This window comes from Dipodomys ordii, unplaced genomic scaffold (assembly GCF_000151885.1).
Source record: "Dipodomys ordii isolate 6190 unplaced genomic scaffold, Dord_2.0 Scaffold183, whole genome shotgun sequence".
NCBI classification, from domain to species: domain Eukaryota; kingdom Metazoa; phylum Chordata; class Mammalia; order Rodentia; family Heteromyidae; genus Dipodomys; species Dipodomys ordii.
The window spans coordinates 2,734,466-2,759,758 of NW_012267399.1; the positions used below are offsets into that span (position 1 = coordinate 2,734,466).

General features: G+C 33.8%; 1 protein-coding gene across 1 annotated transcript in view; it reads right to left on the minus strand.

Annotated features, from left to right (window-relative positions):
* The window catches only part of Pde3b (phosphodiesterase 3B, cGMP-inhibited), a 138,258-nt gene that overhangs the window by 34,847 nt on the left and 78,118 nt on the right, over positions 1-25,293 (minus strand). Inside the window, exons 3-5 of the mRNA XM_013034122.1 lie at positions 9,137-9,187; positions 4,283-4,531; positions 1,658-1,797 (exon numbers count right to left, since the gene is read on the minus strand). Coding sequence (XP_012889576.1) covers positions 1,658-1,797; positions 4,283-4,531; positions 9,137-9,187 — 440 coding nt within the window. The remainder of the gene's footprint in view (positions 1-1,657; positions 1,798-4,282; positions 4,532-9,136; positions 9,188-25,293) is intronic.

The window sequence follows — 25,293 nt, forward strand, 5'->3', positions numbered from 1 at the left end:
AGTGGTAGAGTGCTCGCCTTGAGCTGAAGAGCTGAGGGACAGCGCCCAGGCCCAGAGTTCAAGCCCCACGACCGACAAAAAAAAAAAAAAAGAAGTTCAAGTTCAAAAGGAGTTCAAGAATAGAATTGTGACTGGTAAAGCACCAGCCATGTGTGAAAAAGCCAAGCAAGAGCACAAGACTCTGAGTTCAAGCTCAAATACTGGCTCAAAAATACACACAAATTAAATAAAATGAAGTACTAATAAAATAAAACAAAAAAGAAGTCAATCTACTTGAATGTACTATAAAAATTCAAATGTAAAAAACACCAAAGAATTTGGAAAATTATAAATATCTGAGTATATTTCACATATATACCTTAACATGAATTTTAATGGTTATGTTCTAATCTTGCCATCTACTGTTTCAAATAAGAATCAATACAATTCAAACTAAATGAAGCATAACATGACCACTAATAAGAAGGTGCTTTAACATGGAATGACCCTTAATTCCAATTCTATTATCACAGACAACTGACAAAGGAGTAGTTTTAACCACATAAGAAATCAGCATATTTCCTTTCAAATGACAAGCACTGAATCATAGCCGGGTGCCGGTGGCTCACGCCTGTAATCTTAGCTACTCAGGAGGATGAGATCTGAGGATCACGATTCAAAGCCAGCCCAGGCAGGAAAGTCTGTGAGACTCTTATCTCCAATAAAAACCACCAGAAAACTGGAAGTGGCATTGTAGCTTTGAGCTGAAGAGCTGAGGAACAGCACCCAGGCCCAAAGATCAAGCCCCACCACCGACCAAAACAACAACAACAACAACAACAACAAATATTGAATCATCTATCAACAGAGTAAATGATACTTTATTTATATTCAGATTTTAGTTCCTGCATCTTCCTAGCCTATTTACTGGTACTGTTTAGTTTCAAGTAAATTCTCACAGATTATAGAATATATTAGTCCTCTCAGTCTATAATTAGAATAGATTTTGACAGAGTCTTGCAACCCTAAACACAATAACTGTGATGGGCCCTAGAAATGTGCTCTTCCTTTCACAAATCAGTAACTGCTGACCTAATTTTGTACACCATACATTGGTGACTGCCTCAGTAAAGGTAACTTCAGTAAAGGTAAAAGCAGTACCACTATCCTGTCCTCAAATGACAACAGTTTCCCTAAACTATTATCTCACTGACAAAATATTAAGGTCCATCATGCTTTGTACTCAACCTTAATTTTGAGAGAAGTCATAGTTTCTTTGTAAGAATTTTTTTGGGAGAGAGAGTGAACTAGTACAGAAACTTAAATTCAGGGTTTCAAGTTCTTGCTTGCTTTTTTTTTTTTGCTCACAGCTGACACTCCTACCATTTGAGCCACAACCTCCAGTTCTTTTGCTGATTAACTGGAGCAAGAGTCTCGAGGATTTTTTTCTCCCTGAACTGGCTTCAAATCTCTATCCTCAGATCTTGGCCTTCTTAGTCGCTAGGATTATAGGCATGAGCAACTGGTACCTAGCATTTCTTGATTATGCCTATTATTACTAATTATATTACCCTATATCTAACTTCAAACATTCCTTTCTGCTTTTAGAACTACTTCAAATTTTATTTGCAGAAATAAAGTCATGCTTTAATTCCTTTTTAGGCTCTGGGAATTTTACCTTGGAATATTAAATTCTTGGTGAGGCTTTTTGCCATTACTCCGTTCCCACCTTGAAGATTGTTCAGTAGGTAGCAATCCTGAAGTTCCAGAGCTTCTTCTCATCTGTGGAGTCGGTAAACTATTTCTACTACTTATTCCCTGTAAAATAATTTAACAATGGTTACAATTGTTACCCTTTAATATGACACATACATAATTATTATAATAGAATATGAAAATATAAACAAAAAGTATATTTTTAACATATACAGGTGAAAAAAATTCATTCTGAAAATCTGCTAATTTGCTCCAAGTCTCATACTCCACACTGTTGTTCTAGTTATTTCTCTCCTATAAAAAATTATTTCTGCTGGAGGTGTGGTTCAGTGGCAGAGTGTAAAGATAGCAGTGCAAGGTTCTGAGCTCAGACCTCAGTATTACCAAAAACAATTTATGAACTCTATAATTTCAGCTACATTTTTTCATTTGTAAATTTTATTTCTAGTTTCAAGATAAGTAAATAGAAATTTTTAAAGTGTATCTAACAATCTATTTCAAAGGACAAGTTTGGAATTAGGAATCATCAGCTCTGTAGCTTAATGATTTTTTATATTTTTAGTACAAGGAAATCTAACATAGCAACTGCCAGGATTATGTTACCTTCCAAATTAATGATTAAATTAAATACAAAACAAATTAAGTATTGCTATAACCAAACTTTTGAAGATATTCTCTATTATTCCAAATGTTAAATTAGGAGGAATATTACATTTTTTACTATTGTGAAAAGTTCTTGAAATGAGGTTTACATAGTTTTTGTTTCTTACTAATTTCTCTTATTTATCTCAAAGATATTAGATTTACATTTCCCAATGATATTGATTTTGTAAAGGCTCATGGTGAGATATACAGTGAAAATTCTTTATATAACATTTGCTGATTTTAATTTCATCTAGTCTTAATCACATAATTGATATTGCCTACTAACCATTTTTTATAAATGCTGTTTCTCTTTCTGAAATAACATTATTTTAATACATCTTTCCAAAATCATAGATGAAGTGGATGAATTATAGGGAATTCCAATAAAGAATTTAAAGTATACAAAAAGGAATGAAAGCTATTTCATTACTTTTATATGGCTTTACTCCTATCAGTAGATTCCAGCATCCAAAATAGGCCTAATTTATAAACAATCCTCAGAATATGAGGTGTTTAGTTATTCTGCTAAATGTTCTGCATGTTTAAAAATCTTTCTGGGAGGGTAGCTGGGGATGTGGCTTAGTGGTAGAGTGCCTGCCTAGCATGCAAGAAGCCCACGGTTCCTCAGTACCACATAAACAGAAAAGGCCGGAAGTGATGCTGTGGCTTAAGTGGTAGTGAACTAGCCTTGAGCACTGAGAGGCTCAGGGACAGTGCCCAGGCCCTAAGTTCAAGCCCCAGGACTGGCAAAAAAATCTTTTTCTAAAGTGTACCAGTAAGCATACTAACAAATATAATACTGATATTAATATGACTTTCATGGTTAAGTGTATTTTGGTTATTTTTAGAGTTTTGAGTCAGGGTCTTACCCTGGACTGGCCAGCCCAGGCTGGCCCAGAACTTGAGATACTCCTGTCTCCACCCAAATTATAGAAGTGCACTGTCATCCTTGGTTTATTATTAAGATTTTTAACAATTATTATTTTTAAAAATGACTATTTCAAGTAACAAATATCAATGGAAAGTATAAAGGAACAGCAACAATTTGGGTGAAAACTAATTCTTAGAATACACTAAAGTTATTTTACTGAAGATTATTGCTATCATTTTTGAATTCTTCTAACTAATCTCCTTATAAGATAAAGGGCTAAAAAATAATGGCATATGTAAGTCACATTATGAAGTAGATTTGGACTAACACAGGCACTAATAAAAAAAATTTTAATAAATAAAAATAAATTTAAAATGTTTTTAAAATGAAAGCATCATCTAACCACCCATAATCCAGATTACTATCAGTAATTTTTAGATATTTTGGCCTTGATTTTGCTTTAATTTTTCAATATATCTTAAACTCTACTGCTGAGATCTGTCAATATTCAATTAACTGATCAAAAATCCATCCCAAAGCTAAATTTACCTTTTTTTTCTAGATTCTATATAACTACTATAATTAACAAAATTAACTGAAAAGAATTTCATTTCTTTTGGTTAGTTTTCTTACCTATACAATAAATTTATTGAACTAAAATATTAATAGTTTTAAATTTTTATTATTTTAACTATTTATGGGCATGTTAATAAAAACAGAAATAAGTAAGTCTTCTGAGTAAAAGAGTTAGCATTGAGCTGCTAGCATTTATAGCTTCCAATTACAGCAATGTTATTTAAAATTAAAATTGCTGGGGATGTAGTGTTTGCCTGACATGTTTAAGGTCTTGAATTTGATCACTGGTACTAGAAAAAAATTAATAAAATAAAAACTGGAGTACTGATCTAGAACTACTTGAGTCATAACAGCCTCAACAGTTCCAAGGACCATGATACAAAATAAATGCAATTCATTCTTAGAAAAGAAGTTGTATGTTATATAATATTCAAAGGAGCAGTTTTCATTGGAATATAATATTAAAGTAGTGTTGGATGATTACTGTATTTTAACCTTGTGAATTTTTCGATCTCCTTTCTCGGGTGGATCCTCTATTTCAGAGTATGGGTAAAATCCAGGAAATGGTGTAAGAGGATTAATCTTTGGCCTACAGGAACCTGAGAAAGCGCCCATCAAGCTACTGATACTCCGTAGAGAAGAAATAACTTGTGGGGGAAGGCTTGGGTCAACCAGAAGATCTGACACCATATTTCGCGCCTCATTTAGCACTGATAGATCAATTCCATTTCCACCTCCAGAATTCTAGAAAAGATAAAAGGAAAATTATGTATTGTTACATTAAACACAACACTTTTTACAGAACTTCCTTTAATTTAAAATCAATCTCACAATACATAACTAATTTATCTATTAAATATAATTTCTATTCACTTGACCCTGACATAGATACTCTAACAAACAATATAATTCTAATTTAAAATTGTTGAAATATATTTAGTATATACTGTAAGGATTTTTTTCTTTATTTTTGTTACCTTATCTCCTACTTAATGGTATTTAGGGGACATCTTTATATCTCTCATTACTAAATAGTATCATTCTTGTGTGTGCTTCGCTCTGGATTTCATCTTGTAACATTAACGTTGCTATTCCTGCTATTTGGTTTAAATATGCATTTGCTTGACTGTGCTTGCATTTCACTTTCTTTGCATCATTTTGTGTTAAGCTTTTGTAAGTAATATATAATGTAATGTTTAAAATTAAATCTGGGCTGGGCACCAGTTGCACACACCTGTAATCCTAGCTACTCAGGTGGCTGCAATCTGAAGATCACAATTTCAAGCCAGTGTAGGCAGGAAACTCCATGACACTCTTACCTCCAAATAAGCACTGATAAAGCCAGCAAAAAAAAAAAAAACTCAGGGACAGCACTCAAATCCTGAGTTTAAGCCCCAGGACTGGCACACACACACACACAAAGAAATGAACCCAACATTCTGTGCTAATTTCTTCCCCTCATAGAATTTTAGTTCATCACTTGTAGCCAAGTTTGTTACACAGGGCAAAGAGAACGGAACAATTTCAGAGTCTGGGAAACAGTGAAGCTCCCCATAGTCTCAAAGGGCTGGGACAACAAATTGGAAGCTCAAGTCTACTAAGAAGATATGAGAGTTTAAAAGTCAGCAGAGATGGAAAGTAAAACAACAAAATATCTATAATGTAACATACAAGAAAATCTTCTTGAGGGCAGAGATTTTTAAATAAAATACAAAAAGAGCCAAGGCATGGTGATATATACCTAATGTTCCAGCTACCTGAAGGCTGATAGAGGAAAAATAACAAGAGACCACTGCTCTTAAAAAACAAAAACCTAGGAGTGGTGGCTCACGAGGCTGAGATTGGGAGTATAATAATTCAAAGCCATCCCAAACCAAAGTTTCCAAGAACCTATCTCAGCCAATGAGAAGCTGGACATAGAGGAACATGCCTGCCATCCCAGCTATGAAGGAAGTATAAATAGGAAGAGTACAATCCAGGCCAGCCAGGGCAAAAAACAAGACATTCAAAAAATAGCTCAAGTGGTAAGAGTGCCTGCTTCACGCGGGCAAGGCTCTGAGATCAAACATTGGTACCACCAAAAAGAGGTGGAGGATATAAATTTTATTTTTTTTTGTTTTTGTTCGGTCGTGGGCCTGAACTCTGGGCCTGAGCACTGTCCCTTAGCTCTTCAGCTCAAGGCAAGCGCTCTACCACTTGAGCCATAGCTCCACTTCTGGCTTTTTCTGTTTATGTGGTGCTGAAGAATCCAACCCAGGGCCTCATGCATGCAAGGCAAGCACTCTACCACTGAGCTACCCTCCCAGCCCCGAAGATATAAATTTTAAAAACAAACTAATAAAAAGGAGATGATTGATGAATTGGCTATGCAATATTTTCATCAAAAGAAAACCCACATTAATTAACAGGCTGAGGTAAAAGTTCTCACTAGAGATTATATACATTCATAATATACATATATATGTGTCACATATATATGAATACCTAAACATACATAAATGTCCGGAATACATATACAACTCCTAGTTATTACAAAATAAAAAATAAAGAGGGACAAAAAGACTTGACCAGGGATATCTGGTTAGCCAATTCACGTATGAAAAAAAACTTAAACCTATGAGTCATCAGCAAAATGCAAATTTTCAAGCTATAAGATAGCTAACAGCTACCAGAATTATTTAAAAGAGATACTACCAAGTATTGGTGAAGATGTAGAGCAGCTAAATATTGGATAAAGATGAATACAAACTCTGGAAATTATCTGGCATTGACTATCAAAAGTGAATGTATGCATGTATATGGTAACAATCCATACCAAGATATATACCTAACAAAAGGTCATCCTAGCAGTATTACCAGAAATCAAACAAATATTTATCTACCTGTGCAATGGTTAAATACATGGTGGTATTCTCATTTAATGAAATATTAAATAGAATGAAGATTGAATAGATTAGTGCTATGTAATATTAATCTCACAGGGTTTTGTTTTGTTTTTGGTGACAGTTCTGGGGCTTGAATTCAGGGCCTACATTCTGTCCCTGAGCTCTTTTTTTGCCCAAGGCTAGCACTCTACCATTGAGAACCACAGCTCTACTTCCAGCTTTTTGTTAGTTAATTGGAGATAAGAGTTTGCAGAGTTTCCTGTCTAGTCTGGCTTCAAACCATGATCCTTGGATCTCAGCCTCCTCAGCATCTAGGATTACAGGCTTGAGGCACCAGAGCCTGGCTCTCATCAACAGTTTTTTAAAAGAAGCACAAGAGAAAATACATTAACTCATTATCTTGCCCATGTAATTGTAACCCCTCTGTATGATATTTTCACAATAAAAAATTTTTTTAAAAGAGAAAATACATTAAATTCCTTCTATTTATATAAAGTCCAAAGACAGTATAACTAAATTGATACTTCAAAGTTAAGATAAATTCAATGCATGTTCTACAAAATTAAGAAAATTGAGATGAGGAGAATTGGAAGGGATGGAGGAAAATCGTTAAGGTGGTGACATCATTCAAGATGCATTATATTCATAAACTGCTCTGTTGAATAACAATTCTTTTGTACAACTATTTAAGATTTAATATATAATCATATATCTACATCTACATATATGTAAACAAGATTGATTATAACCCTTAAAACAAAGAAGGGAAGTTGATAATGACCTGAAGGAGAGCATAAGAAGGTTTTACAGGTGCTGATTTTTTTTTTTTTGGTCGGTCTTGGTACCTGAACTCAGTCTAGGCACTGTCCCTCAGCTCTTCAGCTCAAGGCTAGTGCTCTACCATTGAGCCACAGCTCCACTTCTGGCTTTTTCTGCTTATGTGGTGCTGAGGAATCGAACCCAGGGCCTCATGCATGCAAGGCAAGCATTCTACCACTGAGCCACCTTCCCAGTCCCTGATTCAGTCTGAGAAAATTCATTGAACTGTACATTTATATACTTTTACAGACAATTGTTACACTTCATTTTTTAAGTCCAAAGTAGAAAAAGAAAGAGAAAAAAACTAAAAAGGATAGAGATGCCTACAATAATTCACCAGTGTGACTGACAAGTCCACAGTTTTAGCCATAATATTTACTTTTAGATTTTGCCAATAGCTTAGATACTCTAACAGGAAATAGGAATCTGAAAATCTTTGTGAATATGAATGATAATGAAGCCCACTATGAAATAAGCTCAAAGAACCACATCCTTTTAGTCATTTATGGCTTTCTCCTTAATTTTATTGGACTGCAATGGTTATATTATTTTGCCGATCAAAGCCCAACAATATTTTATTCTTATGGGTTATTTTACCTATTGCATAGAAAATTTTAAAATAAGTCATTAAAATATGTAAAGTAAGCTGAGCCTACTGATGGCTCATGCCTATAATACTAGCTACCTGGGATGCTGATACTAGGAAGATGGTTTAAGCTATTTAAAAAAAATAAAAACAAGAGTAGAAGAATGGCTCAGTGGTAAGAGCACCTGACTAGAAAGTGTTGAGTCTTCTACTTCTAACTCCAATACCACTAAAAAGCAAAAAATTGAAAGTCAGTCATTAACAGGGATATTCATTTTTTAAAACTTCGTGTGAAGACAACTAGAGAAATAATTCAATAACATTTATACAATATTAGTGAATGTATATTTACAAATGTTATCCATTATTGTGAAAAACATCATTTCAAAACAGCATATAGAAACATTATGCAATTTTGTAGAAAAGAATACAAAAACACATTTATACTGGGAATATATCTATAAAGCAAAACATTTAATCCAGTTAAGAACATCATCCTTATTGAATAGAAAACATTCACCAGTGATTTTTTTTTGATACTTCTAATTCATTTAATCTGATATTGATATGTATTTCCTAAGTGGTCAAACAAATCATCTTAAAATATGTACTATGTTATTTGATATGTATACTAAATAAGCAAAAATAATCACTTTAAATCAGGATAGAGGTTATGTCTGTGAATATAGGCTATAACTGAATTAAAGCATGTGAGGTCACTAGTAAAATTCTCTTTCTTCCTATACATAGAAGATACTTAAGATTTTAACTTGTGAAAATTCACTGAAAAGTAGTCTTATCTTTAATATAAAACTTTCAGTTTGTTCTGAGCCCAGATTGTAATTAGCAACACTTCAAAAATAAATTTGTAAGTTTATTTCTCTTAACACTTACAAATGTTCTTTTTTTTTAATATAGCTCAGTTAAAGGTTCTTGTAAACTTAGTTTAGCTAAAGAAAATTTTCTGACAAGGAAATCTTATGAATTTAACTTTAGTTTGAGATCAAAAGTTTCATTACAGATATTAATTAATAACACTGCTATTTCATTTATATTTACCTGGTAATGAGGTTTATGCCACTGCTTTAAGTCCCAATCCCATAGGATCATCTGAAAAAAAAATCACTTGGTTATAAACCATAAATAAATAAGCATATGTTAAGACAAATCATAGCCTCTTCAAGTATAGATGCCTAAAATAGCTTAAATGTGGGAAGGGAATTGGGAAGGTTAAAATAAAAATAATCTCTTGACAGCATATTTCATTATTTCAGACATATTGTCCTTTTGAGAAATCAAAAAGATAAAAAGGATATATTATTTTCAGAATAAAGTCACTAAAATAAGCTACAATAATCTTTAATATTAATTAATACAAAAAGGAAAACATAAACCCAAAATCACAACTAGTTACTAAAAGTCTAAGAAAAACTAAATATTACCAGACATGCTTCTTCCCTGTCCCCGTGCTCTTCAAAGGCTCATCATTCATCAACTTAAAACTAGTGTCAATGGGTGGAGCTATTTCCTCACCAATAAAGCACTTCTGTGAAAGGTACTTAAAAAAGCTTGTTGTCCTTGGGTTAGATCACACATAAATAGATTTATTTTTTTTAAATCAGAAAAACAAAAATACAGAGATACCCCTTTGAATAGGCAGATCATTTGTAAGTATTTGCCTGCCTGTTCAGTTTATAGGATATCAATGGTAACTTCTTAGCCTTAGACAAGTTGGTTTTTTTCCCCCTCCCTTCTTCCTAGCAAGCTTTCTGGTTACTTCCTTATCCAATATAGTAGTTGCTATGCTCTAAGAAGTAAAATTAACTTTGGCAAGCTTTCATTACCATGATCATGAATCCTATATTTCTTTCAATTATATTGAATTCATGATTAGATTTTCTACTATCTTCATCCAGTATATACATTTCTACATTCTGCATTATTTGTTGTTTCTTGTCCTTGGTCTTAAATCTTCTGGTTGCAAAAAAGTATTGTCTATTCAGTCACTTTTCTAATATCACAAGTTGACAAAACTATTTCTGAAAAGGGACAAAGTATTTTAGGTGTTGAAAGCCACATAAAGTATCTATAACATACTGTTTGTCTCTTTTTTTCCTTTTACAACCTTTTAAAGTGTAAAAAAATAAAATAAAATAAAAATCAAACAAAAACACCTTAGCTCAAGGGTCATGCAAAAAAAAGCTACTGGCAAGATTTTGTCAATGGGCTCACTTTCTGAATCCTATTTTAGTTAATAAACTCACCTTAATCCTTTCAAAAATTTATCAATGGTTATTATTACCATCTCCTTATCAACACTCTGTACAAAGCAATCTCTTTCTTTCCAGTTCAAGGAAACTTATTTCTTCTTAAATAAAATCCATACATAATACACCCACTTAGGAAATTCATGAGTCAGTGCCAAAAATGGATATGGTATACTTACCTATAAATATATCATTTATTTTAGTAGACTCACTACATTATATTTAAATGGATATGGTATACTTACCAATAAATATTCATATATTTTAGCAGACTCACTACATTATATTTACACAGTATTTTATATGTCCCTAAGGGTACCTAATATAATTATTCTAGGTTGTGAATTAACCAGCATGCATGCTACATTGTAGAGACACTAATTAATGTATTTTAACATCTTAACAGTGGCTCCCCCCAAAGAAAAGATTAACAACCAGTGAGGCCCTTATGGCTCATGCCTGTAATCCTAACTACTTGGAAGAAGAAAATCAGGAGAATTATGGTTCGAGGAAAACAGAGTAAGAAAAGTTTTCAAGGCTCCATCTCAACCTAAAGGTAAATGTGTGATGCTTGTCATTCCAAACATGCATGAGACTGAGATTAGGACAATTTCAGGTGCCTGGCATCCCTACTACAGCGAGAAATGTAAAATACAAGGATCATGATCCAAGCAAAATGAGACAAACCCTATCCCCAAAACTAATTAGGCCAAAAAGAACTGGAGGCATGATTCAAGCAGTACAGTGCCCACCTAGGAATTGCAAAGGCCTAAGTGAAAATGCCAGTATTATTTTTTTAATATATTAACCAAAAATTCTTGACTCTGTTATCCTTGACATTGTAATAGTTCAGATTTTTCCATGATGTTCATGTACAACTGGCTTTTTAGATCAACTTGTTTGCTTTTTTAACCTATCAAAGTTTCTTTGGAGATTGGGGATGTTAATCTCCATACCTCTTATCATACCATTTGTAAATTTGTTATTTTTTTCAAGTTCACCAATGAAAGTCCAGAACAGAAAAAATAAAACTGAAACACATGATATAGTACTGCAAGTTACCTAACTAGCATCAATTCACTTATATTCTGAATCTATAAATTTGCGTAACTGTATAATCATCACAGTATAACAAGTATGATCCACACTGTATTTGTTCAACAAGATTCTAGTAACCAGAGATAAATGACCTACTCATTTTCCTGATTTGTTAGCCTGAATAAAATTTTTGCTAAGAAAAGCATACTTAGGATAGTTTAACACTCAGCTGCCTTCTTTCCTCCCAACTTCATTGACCCATAAATGATTTTAAAAACATGACCCTTCAAACTTTTAGCATTCTTACAGCCAAGATGCATATTTGTATTCACATCTAGTAATCTTAATTGAGGGGGTAGGAGTCAATCCCAAGCACGTGAAATGTTGTTCTTAGGGCCAAAACTCTTAAAATAATTTTAGTCTTCCAAAGGCCATAATAAACAGATTTAACATACATAGAGATGCCACACACATGTGGTTTCCTAATGCATTTAGACAAGTCCAAGCTGCCTACTCTGAAACTGCTGCCAACAGAAATAGTGTACACTCCATTTTAATTGTATTCTTAGAGGTCTATAAAACCTTACAAAGTGTAATGCATTTTCTGTCTGCTACCTCTTTTTAGTTCCTTTCTTTTGTAGTATTTTCTACTATAGACAATTTCACTTAATAAACTGTCCTCCTGCTAGATTAGCTTGGAATCAACACTTCTGCAGGAACTTACTCTTTTCTTTTAGAGCTGGGAAGGTGGCTCAGTGGTAAAGTGCTTGCCTTGCTTGCATGAGGCCCTGAGTTCGATTCCTCAGCACCACATAAACAGAAAAAGCCGGTAGTGGCACTGTGGCTAAAGTGGTAGAGTGCAAGCCTTGAGCTGAAATGCTGAGGGACAGTGCCCAGGCCCAGAGTTCAGGCCCACGACCAACAAAAACCAACAAAAAAACTCTTATTTTCTTTTGTTGTCTCTAGGATATAAATTATAGTCTCAAAAAGCTGTTAAGTCTTAGGCTGAAATACTCTTCATATTACAACCTAAAAAATGATACAGTGAAAGTCATAGTTGGCAGACTGCCTTCTGTGTAATCTGAATAACTAGAATATGTAGGAACTTCAAGAAAACAAAATTTTCTGTATAATTAGCAGAAGATGAATGACCCAGGAACTCCAGAGTTAGGCATATATCTTAGAGCAGTGTTATTCAAAGTGTGACTCATAAAATGTCAAATACAGAAATTAAGAGTACAAGTTATATCACATATCACCGAGATGGCTGCCAAAAGATATTTGCTGAAATTTCCTTTACAAAAATAAACAGAGTTAAGAAAGTAAAACAAACTCCTCTTCCCCTAAATTGTTTGAATATATGTGTCTTGTATTGTATATGGGTATTGTAGATGGGTACTGTAAAAACTGTGCAGAGCACAGACTCAAGATGATTTTATATAGAAGGTAATAAAGTGCATAGCATCTACTAGCCCTGCACCAGCTAAGATCAGGCTAAACTATAAATATCTTCACACTGTGGGAAAAACAAAGCCCCAAAAGAACTAATAATGCCATAGTCGTTTGAAGTATTTGCTGTTAGGGAAGCCTAAATTCACTTTGAGGAGCTGTTGAAGAATCTTTGCAAACAATTGCATTATCCTGAGTAAAAATACCATCTTGAGACCTCACCCATCTAGGATCTGGAAAAGCCCAATGGGCAGCCACCCAAACAGGTCAACCAGTCCTGTGAACTTGCTCGGAGCCCCTACACACATCCGAGGAGGAAGCGGCTGCTTAGTAGTCCCATCCACTACTTTCACTACTCTGACACAATATAGTATTATATGACTTACCCAGAGCAATAAAGCAAGGAAAAGTAGTGAAGATGCTCCAAATAGGAAAGCAGGAAGTCAAGTTTATCCCTATTAGCAAAAAGTGATTAAATATTTAAACATATATGCATATATGGAATCCACATATATATAAATTTAAAAATTGTTGGTACCAATAAATAAATTCAGTAAATTTGTAAAAACATAAAAATCAGTAACATTTTATCACCAATAATGAAACTGATGAGAAATCAAGAAAGTAATAACATTCATAATAGCTACAATAATTCAAGTATGTAGCAATAAATTTAGGTGGTTAATTTCTAGAATAGAAATTATAAAACATTGTTAAAAGAAATTGGAGATACAAAAAAAATGAAAATGTATCCTATGTTCACAGATTGAAAGAATATTGTTCAAATACTTATAATTACCCCAAAGTAATTTATAGATGCAATGCAGTCTCCTCCACCAATGACATTCTTTAGAAAGAGAAAAAAAATCCTAAAATTTGTTTGGTGCTAAAATAGCCCTGAAGAGTGAATGATATCTATTTTTTTCTTTTGTATTAGGGTTTGAACTTAGAGTCTTGTCCTTGTTAGTCGAGCACTCTATGACTTAAGCCCCTTTTACTTTTGATAGTTTTCAAACAGGTCTCCCTTATTCTCACGACACTACACCTAACTTTAAAGATGTCTTAAGGAAAACAACAAGCTGGAAACACCATGATACCATATGTATATATACACACATACACACACAAACTAAAAACTCTTTTCACACACATACAAATCTGTTGGTATCAGACTTCAAAACAATTGCTATACTATAACAACATGTTAAAAGCATGAAAAACAACACACAAACTAATAGATAAAATAGTAAACCCAGAAATGTAACCAGAAATGTAATCCACAGCCAACTAATCTCCAACAAAGTATGAAAAACATAAAAGAGAATGGGTAGGATTTTTTTATTTCAATAAATGGTACTAAGAAAACTGGATATCCATATGTAGGGGAATTAAAAATAGACCGTTATCTTTCATGACACACAAAAACCCTATATATATATATATATATATATGTATGTATGTATATGTATATACATATATATATATATATATAAGAGCTAAAATTTTTTTTAAAATGCTAGAAGGAAACAGGAGAAACACTACAGGAAAGTGGCTTAAACAATGGTTTTTTTGAAAAAATAAATTGCCAAAGCACAGACAATGGAAGGAAAAATAGACAAAAGTTCCAAACAGCAAAGGATATGGTGATTAGAGTGAAGAGACAAACTGAGAAATGAGAGAAAAAAATTATGCTGGCTTGCCCCTGTGGCACAGAGTTAATATTTACAACAGACAAAGAATTCACCAAAAGTCAATGGCAAAAAGAAAAGTCCAATCAAAAATGAGAAAATATCTGAACAGATGTTTCTTTTAGAAAAAAATGTGTAAAACCTAACAAAAATATTTTAAAAAACCCAAAATCCAAATATCACTAATTATTAGGAAAATTCAAATGGAAACTGAAATGAGAGTCAGGCACTGGTGGCTCACACCTGTAATCCTAGCTACTCAAGAGGCTGAGATCTGAGGATCACGGTTCAAAGCCATCCCAGCAGGAAAGTCCGTGAGAATCTTATCTCCAATTAACCACCAGAAAACTGGAAGTAGTGCTGTGGTTCAAAGTGATAAGGCACCTTCAGCTAAAAAGCTTAGGGATAGCATTCAGGCCCTGAGTTCAAGTCCTACGACTGACCAAAAAAAAGTTTCAATGAGAATAGAATCACAATGAGCTACTATCTTACCTTATTCAGAATGCTATTATTAAAAACAAAAAAAAACAATTATTAAGATTCAGAGAAAGGGAAATTCTTACACAGAGTTGGTGGGAAGATAAACTAATACAGGTATTAAATGGAACTACTACATGATCCAGCAACAATTTTTAATGTGTTGTCACAATTAAGTGCCATACTTCTACATGTCACTTACATGTAGAGCTAAAAGGAACTTTGTTAAGTAATGATAACTATACTAATCTAAGGCTACACACTGCTTGCACAGAAAGCAGATGTTTCAAACAGATGTGTAGGGTCAGACTTACTGAAAAAAATAGTATAAATGTAAATGCACTCAACTTTTGTCTGCAAAGTGTACATATTTTCAATGCAATGGAAATTAATGCAATATACTAAATTAATAAAACAAATAATACATATCTTAATTAAGTGCAAAGAATTTCTATTTTTCTACTAAATGAAAAGTTGCTAAGACTATCAACAATTAACATACCCTGAAGCAATCTTCAGCAAAAAATCTCTTTTTAATTTCAGAATCCACATTTAATTTTAATAAACAAAACTACCAGCTAATAAACACTTGTAGCCTTACCTCATAAATTATCATTTTGGCTGGATTTTACAAATTTGAAAAGAAGGAAGAAAACATGACTGCATATAGAAGGTACTCTAAGATATACCACCTGTTTACTCATTATTGAGCTGAATATAGACACCATTAATAGTATAAACAACAGATACTAATATAAAAATAGTTTTGTTTTTAAAATTTGTGATGAACTGTTTTATAAATTTACTTAAAACAGGTGAGTCACTACCATCACCCACAAATTGAGAGTTATGCATACTGAGCACACAGTAGGTAGTACATGTGTATCAAAAGTTCTTTTAATATCAAAACATTCATTCCTCTTAAATAATATGCAACTCATTTAAAATCTTACTTCAGAGTAAACAGTAATAGACACTGATTCCATGTCAGCAAAATTTTAGGCATCTAAACTTCAACCTCAATAACACAGCAGATCCTATAAGACATGAATCAATAAAATTGCCAAATGCCAGTGGCTCATGCCTGTAATCCTAGCTCCTCAGAAGACTGAGATCTGAGGATCACAGTTTACAGCCATGAGTCAGGAAACTCTGTGAGACCCTTTGCTCCAATTAAGCCGCAAAAAGCTACAAGTGGAACTGTGGCTCAAGTGGCAGAGTGCTAGTCTTGAGACAAAAAGCTCAGGGATAGCAGCCTAGTCCTGAGTTCAACCCCCAGAACTGAGGACAAAAAACAAAAAAGTAAATAAAATTAACTTTTAAATCATAGTAAAAAATTTAAAAAGTTACAGTGATTTTATGTTTTCAAAATATGATTCCATTTTACTCTAAAATATCATTTAATGTAGAAATAAAAAACTTAACTTCCTATTTTTATGAGTGTCCATTGTTATTATTTCCTTCTTAGCTTAGTTACAATATATTATCAGAAATTTCTGTATCTTTTCCCCTACTGTCATTCAATGTTTCAAACTAATTTCCTCTAAGTAAATTATGAGGTATATACCATTTTAAATTTTAGTTGATGTGATAGTTGTACCCAAACCTGTGCATTTATTTAAACTTTTTTCTTTGTGGCTAAAAAAGTTAAATCCTCATAAAAGTTTCTGTTTGAATATGTTTATAAGTCTAACATGCTTTATGGAGCTCTACAAAACCACCAAAACCACAGTTGAGTCATCAGCAGTACAGCCAGGAGATGTTATCAGGCTCAACTACGTCAATGAGGTTTTATTTCATTGTTCCCTATGTAGCCAAAAAGAAAAACATATATGTGCCCTCAAATCAAACTTACACAATGGTTACATTTATGTGAATTACAAAAGGCTACTTACTATGGCACACATTCTGAATTAACATTGCAACAGTCTGTACAGTATTCTATTTCTATTAGCCTGTAGTACTATTCTATCTCTTAATAACATTTTACTTGAACTTCAGGGACAAATCTATATTAATCAAACTGATTTTCAGTTCTCCCATTTTTTTTCTATTTCTATGACTTCCATTTTAGGCCCAGTGAAGACAGCAATTGAACTTCTCAACATCATCAACCATTTAATCATTGAATATGAATCAAAAATATAACAGGATAATCAAAGTTCAATTAACCAAAACCTGCACTGCTTAAGAGTCTGAAGTGCAAAAAAAGAATAAAATTAGAAACACTGAGCAGGTGTATGTGAGGCTTAAGGGTAGGAAAAGGAGAAACACTAATACATGAAAACTAATCCAATTTACTATTTTTACTAATAAAATAATATGATGGTCATGATGAACTTGACTATATGCTATGTGTACCAGCAATATGTTAAGCACTTTATAGTCTCCTTTAATCTTTACCAGAACTTTATTTCTAATTATAGCTAGAAATATCTTCTTGGGAAGATACACATCACTTAACAGATTGCCACTTAAACATGCATCTGCCCATCCTTCCCCTTACTGTTTCAGGGTTCTCCAGGTCAGTGCAGTGCACACCTGGATTGACAATGCAGCCTGGATATGAAGGACAAGTTAACTTCCCAGGGAAGGAGGACAGCCATCTGCCAAATTTTAAAAAAGAGATAAATATAAATGTTCTAGTCACTTATCCTTCAGACAGAAAGTCTAGGAGGCAATCTGAATACATTTCATGATATCTCAGAAGAAATTAGCCTGTGATGCCAGAACAAGCACTGCAATAACGCAAATAGCTTTCCTAGTATCCCTTTCTACTTGTCACTCCTCCAATTCATACTCTACTTGATAGGAGCACCCCTAAATAAAACTACCTACATACACCATGTTTCAGTCTTAAGCTTTACTTTTAGGGAAACCCAAAGCAAAACAATAAGGCTGATACATACTGCTTATAAACAATATTTAAAAAATGCTTTATCAGGTGAAAGGAAGCTGGTAAAAAAAAAAAGAATTAGTCATTTTTTTTATTGTGAAAATACCTTACAGAGGAGTTACAATTACATGGGCAAGATAACGAGTTCATTTCTTATCAAGCATTGTTGCCTCCTCTTTGTTTCTCCTTCCCATCCCTTCCCATACTCCCCAACCTCTCCCCACTAGATCCTCCCTCCCACCACCAAAGTTGTAAAGTTCGTTTTTCGGCATAATGTAACGACTTGTACATCTCATTGTTGTAATGGGTCCACCTAGTTAAACAATTTGTTTTCTCCCTTCCCCTCCACAAATTATACCAACATCAAATACAGTGAAAGCAGTGGTTATACCGTGGGGGAGGGACAAACAAAGCAGCAAAGAAATATCTTATAAATATGTTAGACACAATAGCAAGAAAGAAAAAACATTTGAATACTTATCTTAGGGTTCATTCCCCTAACATCAACTTATCTGACCTTTTTTGCTTGACTCAGACATATACTAGTTATTTCAAATAAGGGAAACCATGGGACCTATGTTTCTTTGGGTCTGGCTTACTTCACTTAATATAATTTTTTCCAAGTCTTTCCATTTCCTAACAAATGGGGCAATGTCATTCTTTTTTACAAAATGATAATTGCCTTTTTCCAGATTTATTATTAGCTATCAAATCAAAGAAATGAAATCTTTTTTTTTTTTTTTGGTAGGTCGTGGGGCTTGAACTCTGGGCTTAGGCACTGTCCCTGTGCTCTTCAGCTCAAGGCTAACGCTCTACAGCTTGAGCCACAGCGCCACTTCCGGTTTTCTAGTGGTTTATCGGAGATAAGAGTCTCACGGACTTTCCTGCCCAGGCTCGCTTTGAACTGTGATCCTCAGATCTCAGCTTCCTGAGTAGCTAGGATTATAGGAGTGAGCCACCGGCGCCTGGCAGAAATAAAATCTTAATTTTCTCAACATATACTTGCTCAGATCAAGAGGGATAAAGTATATCACAACATTGATACAAATAAATAATCACTTTTAACTAAAGAGTGTTTCTTCAGATCAATTTGCAGAAACATAGCAAGTGTAACACTTCATAATTCTAATTTATATAAAATGCTAATGAACAATATTATGTAATAAATAATATATCACATGAATGATATAAAGTTATGGGGTTTCCATTATTTCTCATTTACATAAGTATTAACAAGTAGAATACACAGGGTAGTGCTATCGTTTTTTGTGAGAACATTTTAAACAGTTAAGAGAAAAATCACTGCCTTTTTACTTGAACTATCATGTAGTTAATAAAAGTAGCTGTCTTCAAAACTACCCCAAATAATAATAGATGATTTTTAATTAAAAGTTAGATGACCCTAAATATTAATATTATCTCTTGTTAGTTTTCAGTGACACACATTATTTCAAGGTTTCTATTTGTTACTTAATCTTAGCCTATAAAGGATCAGTGGGAAAATATCCATCTGATATTGAGTTAAAGATGACATAAAAATGTAGAGTATGCCCCTATTATGTATTTGGTATAATTAGTCAGATTTACTTAGTTCAGTTGAACACCTGCAAGCTGATATAATCCCAGCTACAATGACATTAAACAAGCTCTACAAACTTCTGAAGTTGGCTTTTGCTTTCCAAAAAAAAGACGATGAGATTTCACTGGAAAAAAAAATTTCCTATTTTGAAAAGAATTTCCAAATAAATGTCAACATTCTATTTAAATCAGATGGGAAGGGGAAACAACGAGGGGCAACAATGCTTGATAAGAAATGTACTCGTTATCTTACCCATGTAATTGTAACTCCTCTGTACGGTATTCTAACAATAAAAAATTAATTATTTCATAAAAAGTAATAAAAATATAATTAGTACCTTCTAGCATCTTTTTTAATAGTACCTTTTTAAAGACTAAGTCATTACATCTATTTCACAAAACTGAAAAGAGTATTGTATTAAAAAAGCAAGTTATAGGGGAAAAACAAAAGAATACATTTACTATACTCGATAGTAAATGTATTCATTACCTTACTCGTATAACTGTAACCCCTGTGTACAGTATCTTTACAATAAAAAATGTTTTTACGAAAGCAAGTTAATGCTTATTATGTGTGAATACTCAAGGAATATTATGACTTCGAAATTACATCTGTACTGAAAAGCCTTTGGTTTCTCAGAAAAAGTTCAAAATACATAAAAATGGAATTCATGAACTAAGTGAAGTAAATGTGTCTGATAGGATAAATGCTGAATGCATTTTATGGAGAAACATAAACCTTTTAAAACAATGGTTTATATGGCATGTAATTTGTAATTATTGTTCTTTGGTTATTGAGCATAATCTTTAATACAGGCAATTGTAAAGTAACTGAGTGGCAGCTGTTGGCTGGGAAAATGGGAGAAAGACTAATGTCATCTTATCTTGCAGTCTTCTGTAGAAGAAGACATTCTTCAGTCGAAGTTGACATTCAATACCATCTGGTATGACTGTTACAAAACTGTTGGGTTTTCCATCTAAGATTGATAGTTCAGATTCTTAATGAGCCCCACATTGTAAAGTACTCAAAAGCCAATGCACTTTTCCATTGAGAAAACAAAATTGTATTTTGGTTTTTTGCTGAAGTGTATTTGTTAGAAAAAGCCTAGTATAAAACAATTTAGTACAAATTGTGGCTAACCTCGTTTTTGTAATTTATCCTTTGGGTGCAGGTGATTGTATAACATTTGATTACTTTCATATTAAAAATGAATTTGTCACTCTAAAAAACTGGAATTCATGTTTTAATTTATGGATGCTGTCTCTTCAGCCACCTGCATCAAAACAGTAGCCACTCTAAAACATAAACATATATATCCATGAGAATAATTCATAAGTCACAGAACTTATTGGTTACCCATTCAGTAACCAATTTCAAGTCTGGAGTCTCAATGTGGAATTATGATACTATATTGTAAAGTTAATCATCAATAGTTTTAAACTTAATTTTAAATTATATGATTTTTGATGAGCTGTTGATGTTGACTGACCAAAATTTTGTTGAGAAGTTTTGCATCGATATTCATCAAAGAAATAGGTCTATAGTTCTTTCTTTGATGAGTCCCTGCCTGGTTTGGGGATGACAGTTATGATAGCTTCATAGAAACAATTTGGTAGTGAATTTGCACTTTCAATATCATTGAAGAGTTGGGGGAGTATTGTTGTGAGTTTTGCTTTGAAGGCCTTATAGAATTCAGCTGTAAATCCATCCAGTCCTGGGCTTTTCTTGGGTGGGAGGTCTCTTATTGCTGTTTCTACTTCAATGCTTGATATGGGTCTGTTAAGTTGGTTTAAATCATCTTGGTTTTGTTTGGGCATATCAATATTTGCTAGAAATTCGTCCATATCTTTCATATTCTCAAACTTATTAGCATAAAGGTGAAGTAAGCCAGGCCCAAAGAAACATAGGTCCCATGGTTTCACTTATTTGCAACAACTAGTACATGTCTAGGACAAGCAAAAAAGGTCAAAAGCTATGTACATATGACCATATAAGATGATGTTAGGCAAAAGGAACCCCAAGACAGAGACCCAAGTGTTTTTTTTTCTTGCTTGCTATTGTTTTTAGCACATTTATAATGCACTATGTGATTCTCTTGTTTCTTTTGTATGTTCTCCCCCACAGTATAACCTGTTTTCACTGTATCTGATTCCAGTGTCTTGTATCTTGTATATACATTTTTATAATTTTGGGAGGGGAAGGGATATAACAAAATGTTTAAATAATGATACAGGTTGACCCATTGTAACAATGAGATGTACAAGACACTATGTGGGTACATGTCATAAAATTATTAAATATTTAACCACTAAGTCAATTATATATTTTTTATTTTCATTCTATATCCAGTGTCCAGAGGATATTATTTCAAAAGGGTTTTCAAATTCTGGAACACAAGATTTAGCATACTTCTATTCAAATTATTATGAAATATCTGTGACTTTAATGTTTTACCCATATTTATAAAACCATTTATTTTTTTAAAGTCATTTTATTCAAAATATGAAAGTTAAAAATCAAGAAAGACTCTAAAGGAAGTTTCTTTTAAAAGTCATTTCCCCTTACTCCCTGCCCTTTGACAACACACACACACACAAAATTCTGATTATTTTATAGAAATTATGCATTCAATGTTTCTCTAAAAAGTTATACAGTACATAAAAGATTTATAATGAAAATTACAAGCTTCCCTTTCATTCCTCTACCATGATGTCAACCACAGGCAACACTGCCTGCTGACTACCCTTCAGTATAGGAAAATATCTGACCCACTAGCTAGAGAGATCCCATGAAATCACCTAACACATGATAGATAGATAGATAAAGAGAGAGAGAGAAGAGAGATACTTCTCATTTTTCTTTATTGATAATTTTTATGACCTGTAATGGTATTATGCTTTTTAGAGCACAGGGCCTGAGCAGTCTTTAGGCTTTTTTTTTTTCTCAAGACTAGTACTCACTGTGATTAGCTAGAGTGCTGTTTAATCAGGTCCAAGTGTTATTTGTTCTTTACTATCCATTGGGTTTACTTGTAGATTTATAGACAAATTCTAAATGAACCTACGTTTCTTTGGGTCTGGCTTGCTTCACTTAATATACTTTTTTCCAAGTCTTTCCATTTCCTTACGAATGGGGAAATGTCATGCTTTCTAATGGAAGCACAGAATACCACTGAGGATTATATACCACATTTTCTTGATCTATCCATCCATTGAGGGGCATCTAGATTGATTCCGTATCTTAGATATGGTAAACAATGCTGCAATGAACATGTTTGTGCTAGTGGCTTTAGTGCAGGCTAGTTTGTAGTCATTTGGGTCAATGTCCAGGAGTGAGATTGCTGGGTCATAGGGAAGCTCTATGTTTAGTCTTTTGAGGAACCTCATACTGCTTTCCAGAGTGGCTAAACAAGCTTACATTCCCACCAACAGTATAGTAGCGTTCTCTTTTGGCCACATCCCCACCAGCATCTGTTATTGTTAGTTTTCTGGATAATGGCCATTGTAACTGGGGTGACATAAAATCTCAATGTTGATTTGCAATTCTTTTATGGAAAGAGATGTTGAACATTTCTTCAGGTGTCTATTGGCCATTCTTATTTCTTCTTCGGGAAGTCTCTAAGTCTTCAGCTACCTTATTAATGGTGGTGGTGTTTCTTTTGAGGATGTTTGGGGAGGTTAATTTTTTGAGCTCTAAGCTAGTTAATTTATGTATGTATGTAGGTAGGTATATATGTCAGATGTGGGGCTTTAACTCAGGGCCTCAGTGCTGTCCCTGAGCCTCTTTGTGCTCAAGGCCTCTGTCTAATGCATAGCTAGTAAAGATCTGTCCCCATTCTGTGGGCTTTCTATTTATCTTGCTAGCTATTTCCTTTGCCATGTGGAAATTCTTCAGTTTGATACAATCCCATTTCTCCAGTCTTTCTTTGATTTGTTGTGTTTTTGGATCTTTATTTAGGAAGTTTCAACTAGGGCCAAGGAGTCCTAGTGTTTCCCCTATCTCTTCCTGTAATATTTTCAGGGTATCTGGTCTTATATTGAGGTCTTTGATCCATTTGGAATTCACTGTGGTACAGAGTGATATGTAAGGATCTAATTTCAGTTTTTTGCATGTGTATAGCCAATTCTGCCAGCACCATTTGTTGAAGAGGTTGTCTTTCTTCCATCCTGTGTCTCTAAACATTCACACAGTGAGAACAAAGAAGGATAGTCTCAGGAGAGGATCACAATGGCTCAATAGCTATGTGCATATGATCATATAATGATGCTTTTCAAAATGAACGCCAAGAAATGGAAACAAGAGGTTTTTTATTGCACTGTTTGCAGTTCATTTCTTTTTTCCCCCTTGTTCATTCCTCTGTGTATGATTTCTGTACCCTTTATCTTATATATAATTCTATCTAATATATGGAGTAGGGAGAAGAAAGCACAGAAATGGTGAGACAAAGGGTGAACCAATTCAGCAGTGACCGTCACTAGACACTATGTTGGAAATGAACTATACAACTTGGGGAGTAATAGAGGTTGGGAGGGGAAAAACTGGGAGACAATGAGGGAGGAGGTGACACTGTTCAAAAAGAAATGGACTCACTACCTGCCTTAGGTAACAGTAGCCCTTCTATATATTTTACAATTAAAAACAAAAAAGACTAGTGCTCTACCACTTGAGCCACACATCCAAATTCAACTTTCTGGGCTAATATTCTTTTTAATCTCATTCATGTCTCCTAGGTCATATGACTTTTTTTAAAGCCTGTGAATAGCAGGGCTCCTGTAGCTCATGCTTGTAATCCTAGCTACTCAATAGGCTAAAATCTAAGGATTGTGGTTTGAAGCCAAACTGGGTAGGAAAGAGTCCATGAGACTCTTATCTCCAATTAACTTTCCAAAAAGCCAAAAGTGGAGCTGTGGCTCAAGTAGTAAAGTGGTAGCCTGGAGCAAAAAAGCTCAGACAGCACCCAAGCCCTCAGTTAAGAAGTGGAAAGGCATGTGTGTGCGTGCACACGCACACACACTCATACAGGCATACATACTCACATACATACTCACACACAATTCCTACTCTAAAAAATTCCCATGGATGATTAATACTTTAAACAAATGCAATGATTTATGGTTTTGTTCTCTTTGTTGTTGTTTTTTGAGGTAATGGGGTTTATCTCAGGACTTTTCATCTGTAGGCAGGCACTCTACTACTTGAGTCATATCTCCACTACATTTTTCTCTGGTTATTTCTGAGACCAGGCTTCACTCTTTGCCCTGAGCACCTACACCATGATCCCCATATTTATACTTTCCACTGTTGTTAAGATTACAGCCAGCTTTTCTGTTGAGATGGTAGTCTCACAAACTTTTTTTTCAAATGCCATTTAGGACAAAAATTGTTCTACTAAACAACCAACAGAGAAAGGGTTTGATGAAGAAAGAAGCAGCTGCTTGGAAGAAAGAGAGCTTTGATATTTTTGTCTGTCCACCATCCACCTCACCTCAACATTGGAACCATCTGTGAAAAAAGAAACCCATCCTCTTAAGGTAGTCTGTGTGTTTATCTCTACAGCTTCTTAACACTGGTACTGGCTTATTTACCATGGTCTGTACTAAATGCATTAAGGTATAAATTAATATACTACTCGTTACACTGCTAAATAATAGGGATTTTTTCCATTTTAAAAATGAGTAAGCTGAGAACCTGAGAAATAAAGCAAATACCCCACTGCTACACAGCTAGTATATGGAAGAGTTGAGGAGTAAATCAATCTAAACTATTTACCGTGGAACCCATATAGATTCCTAGTGACCACTACCTCTCTCTCTCTTTTTTTT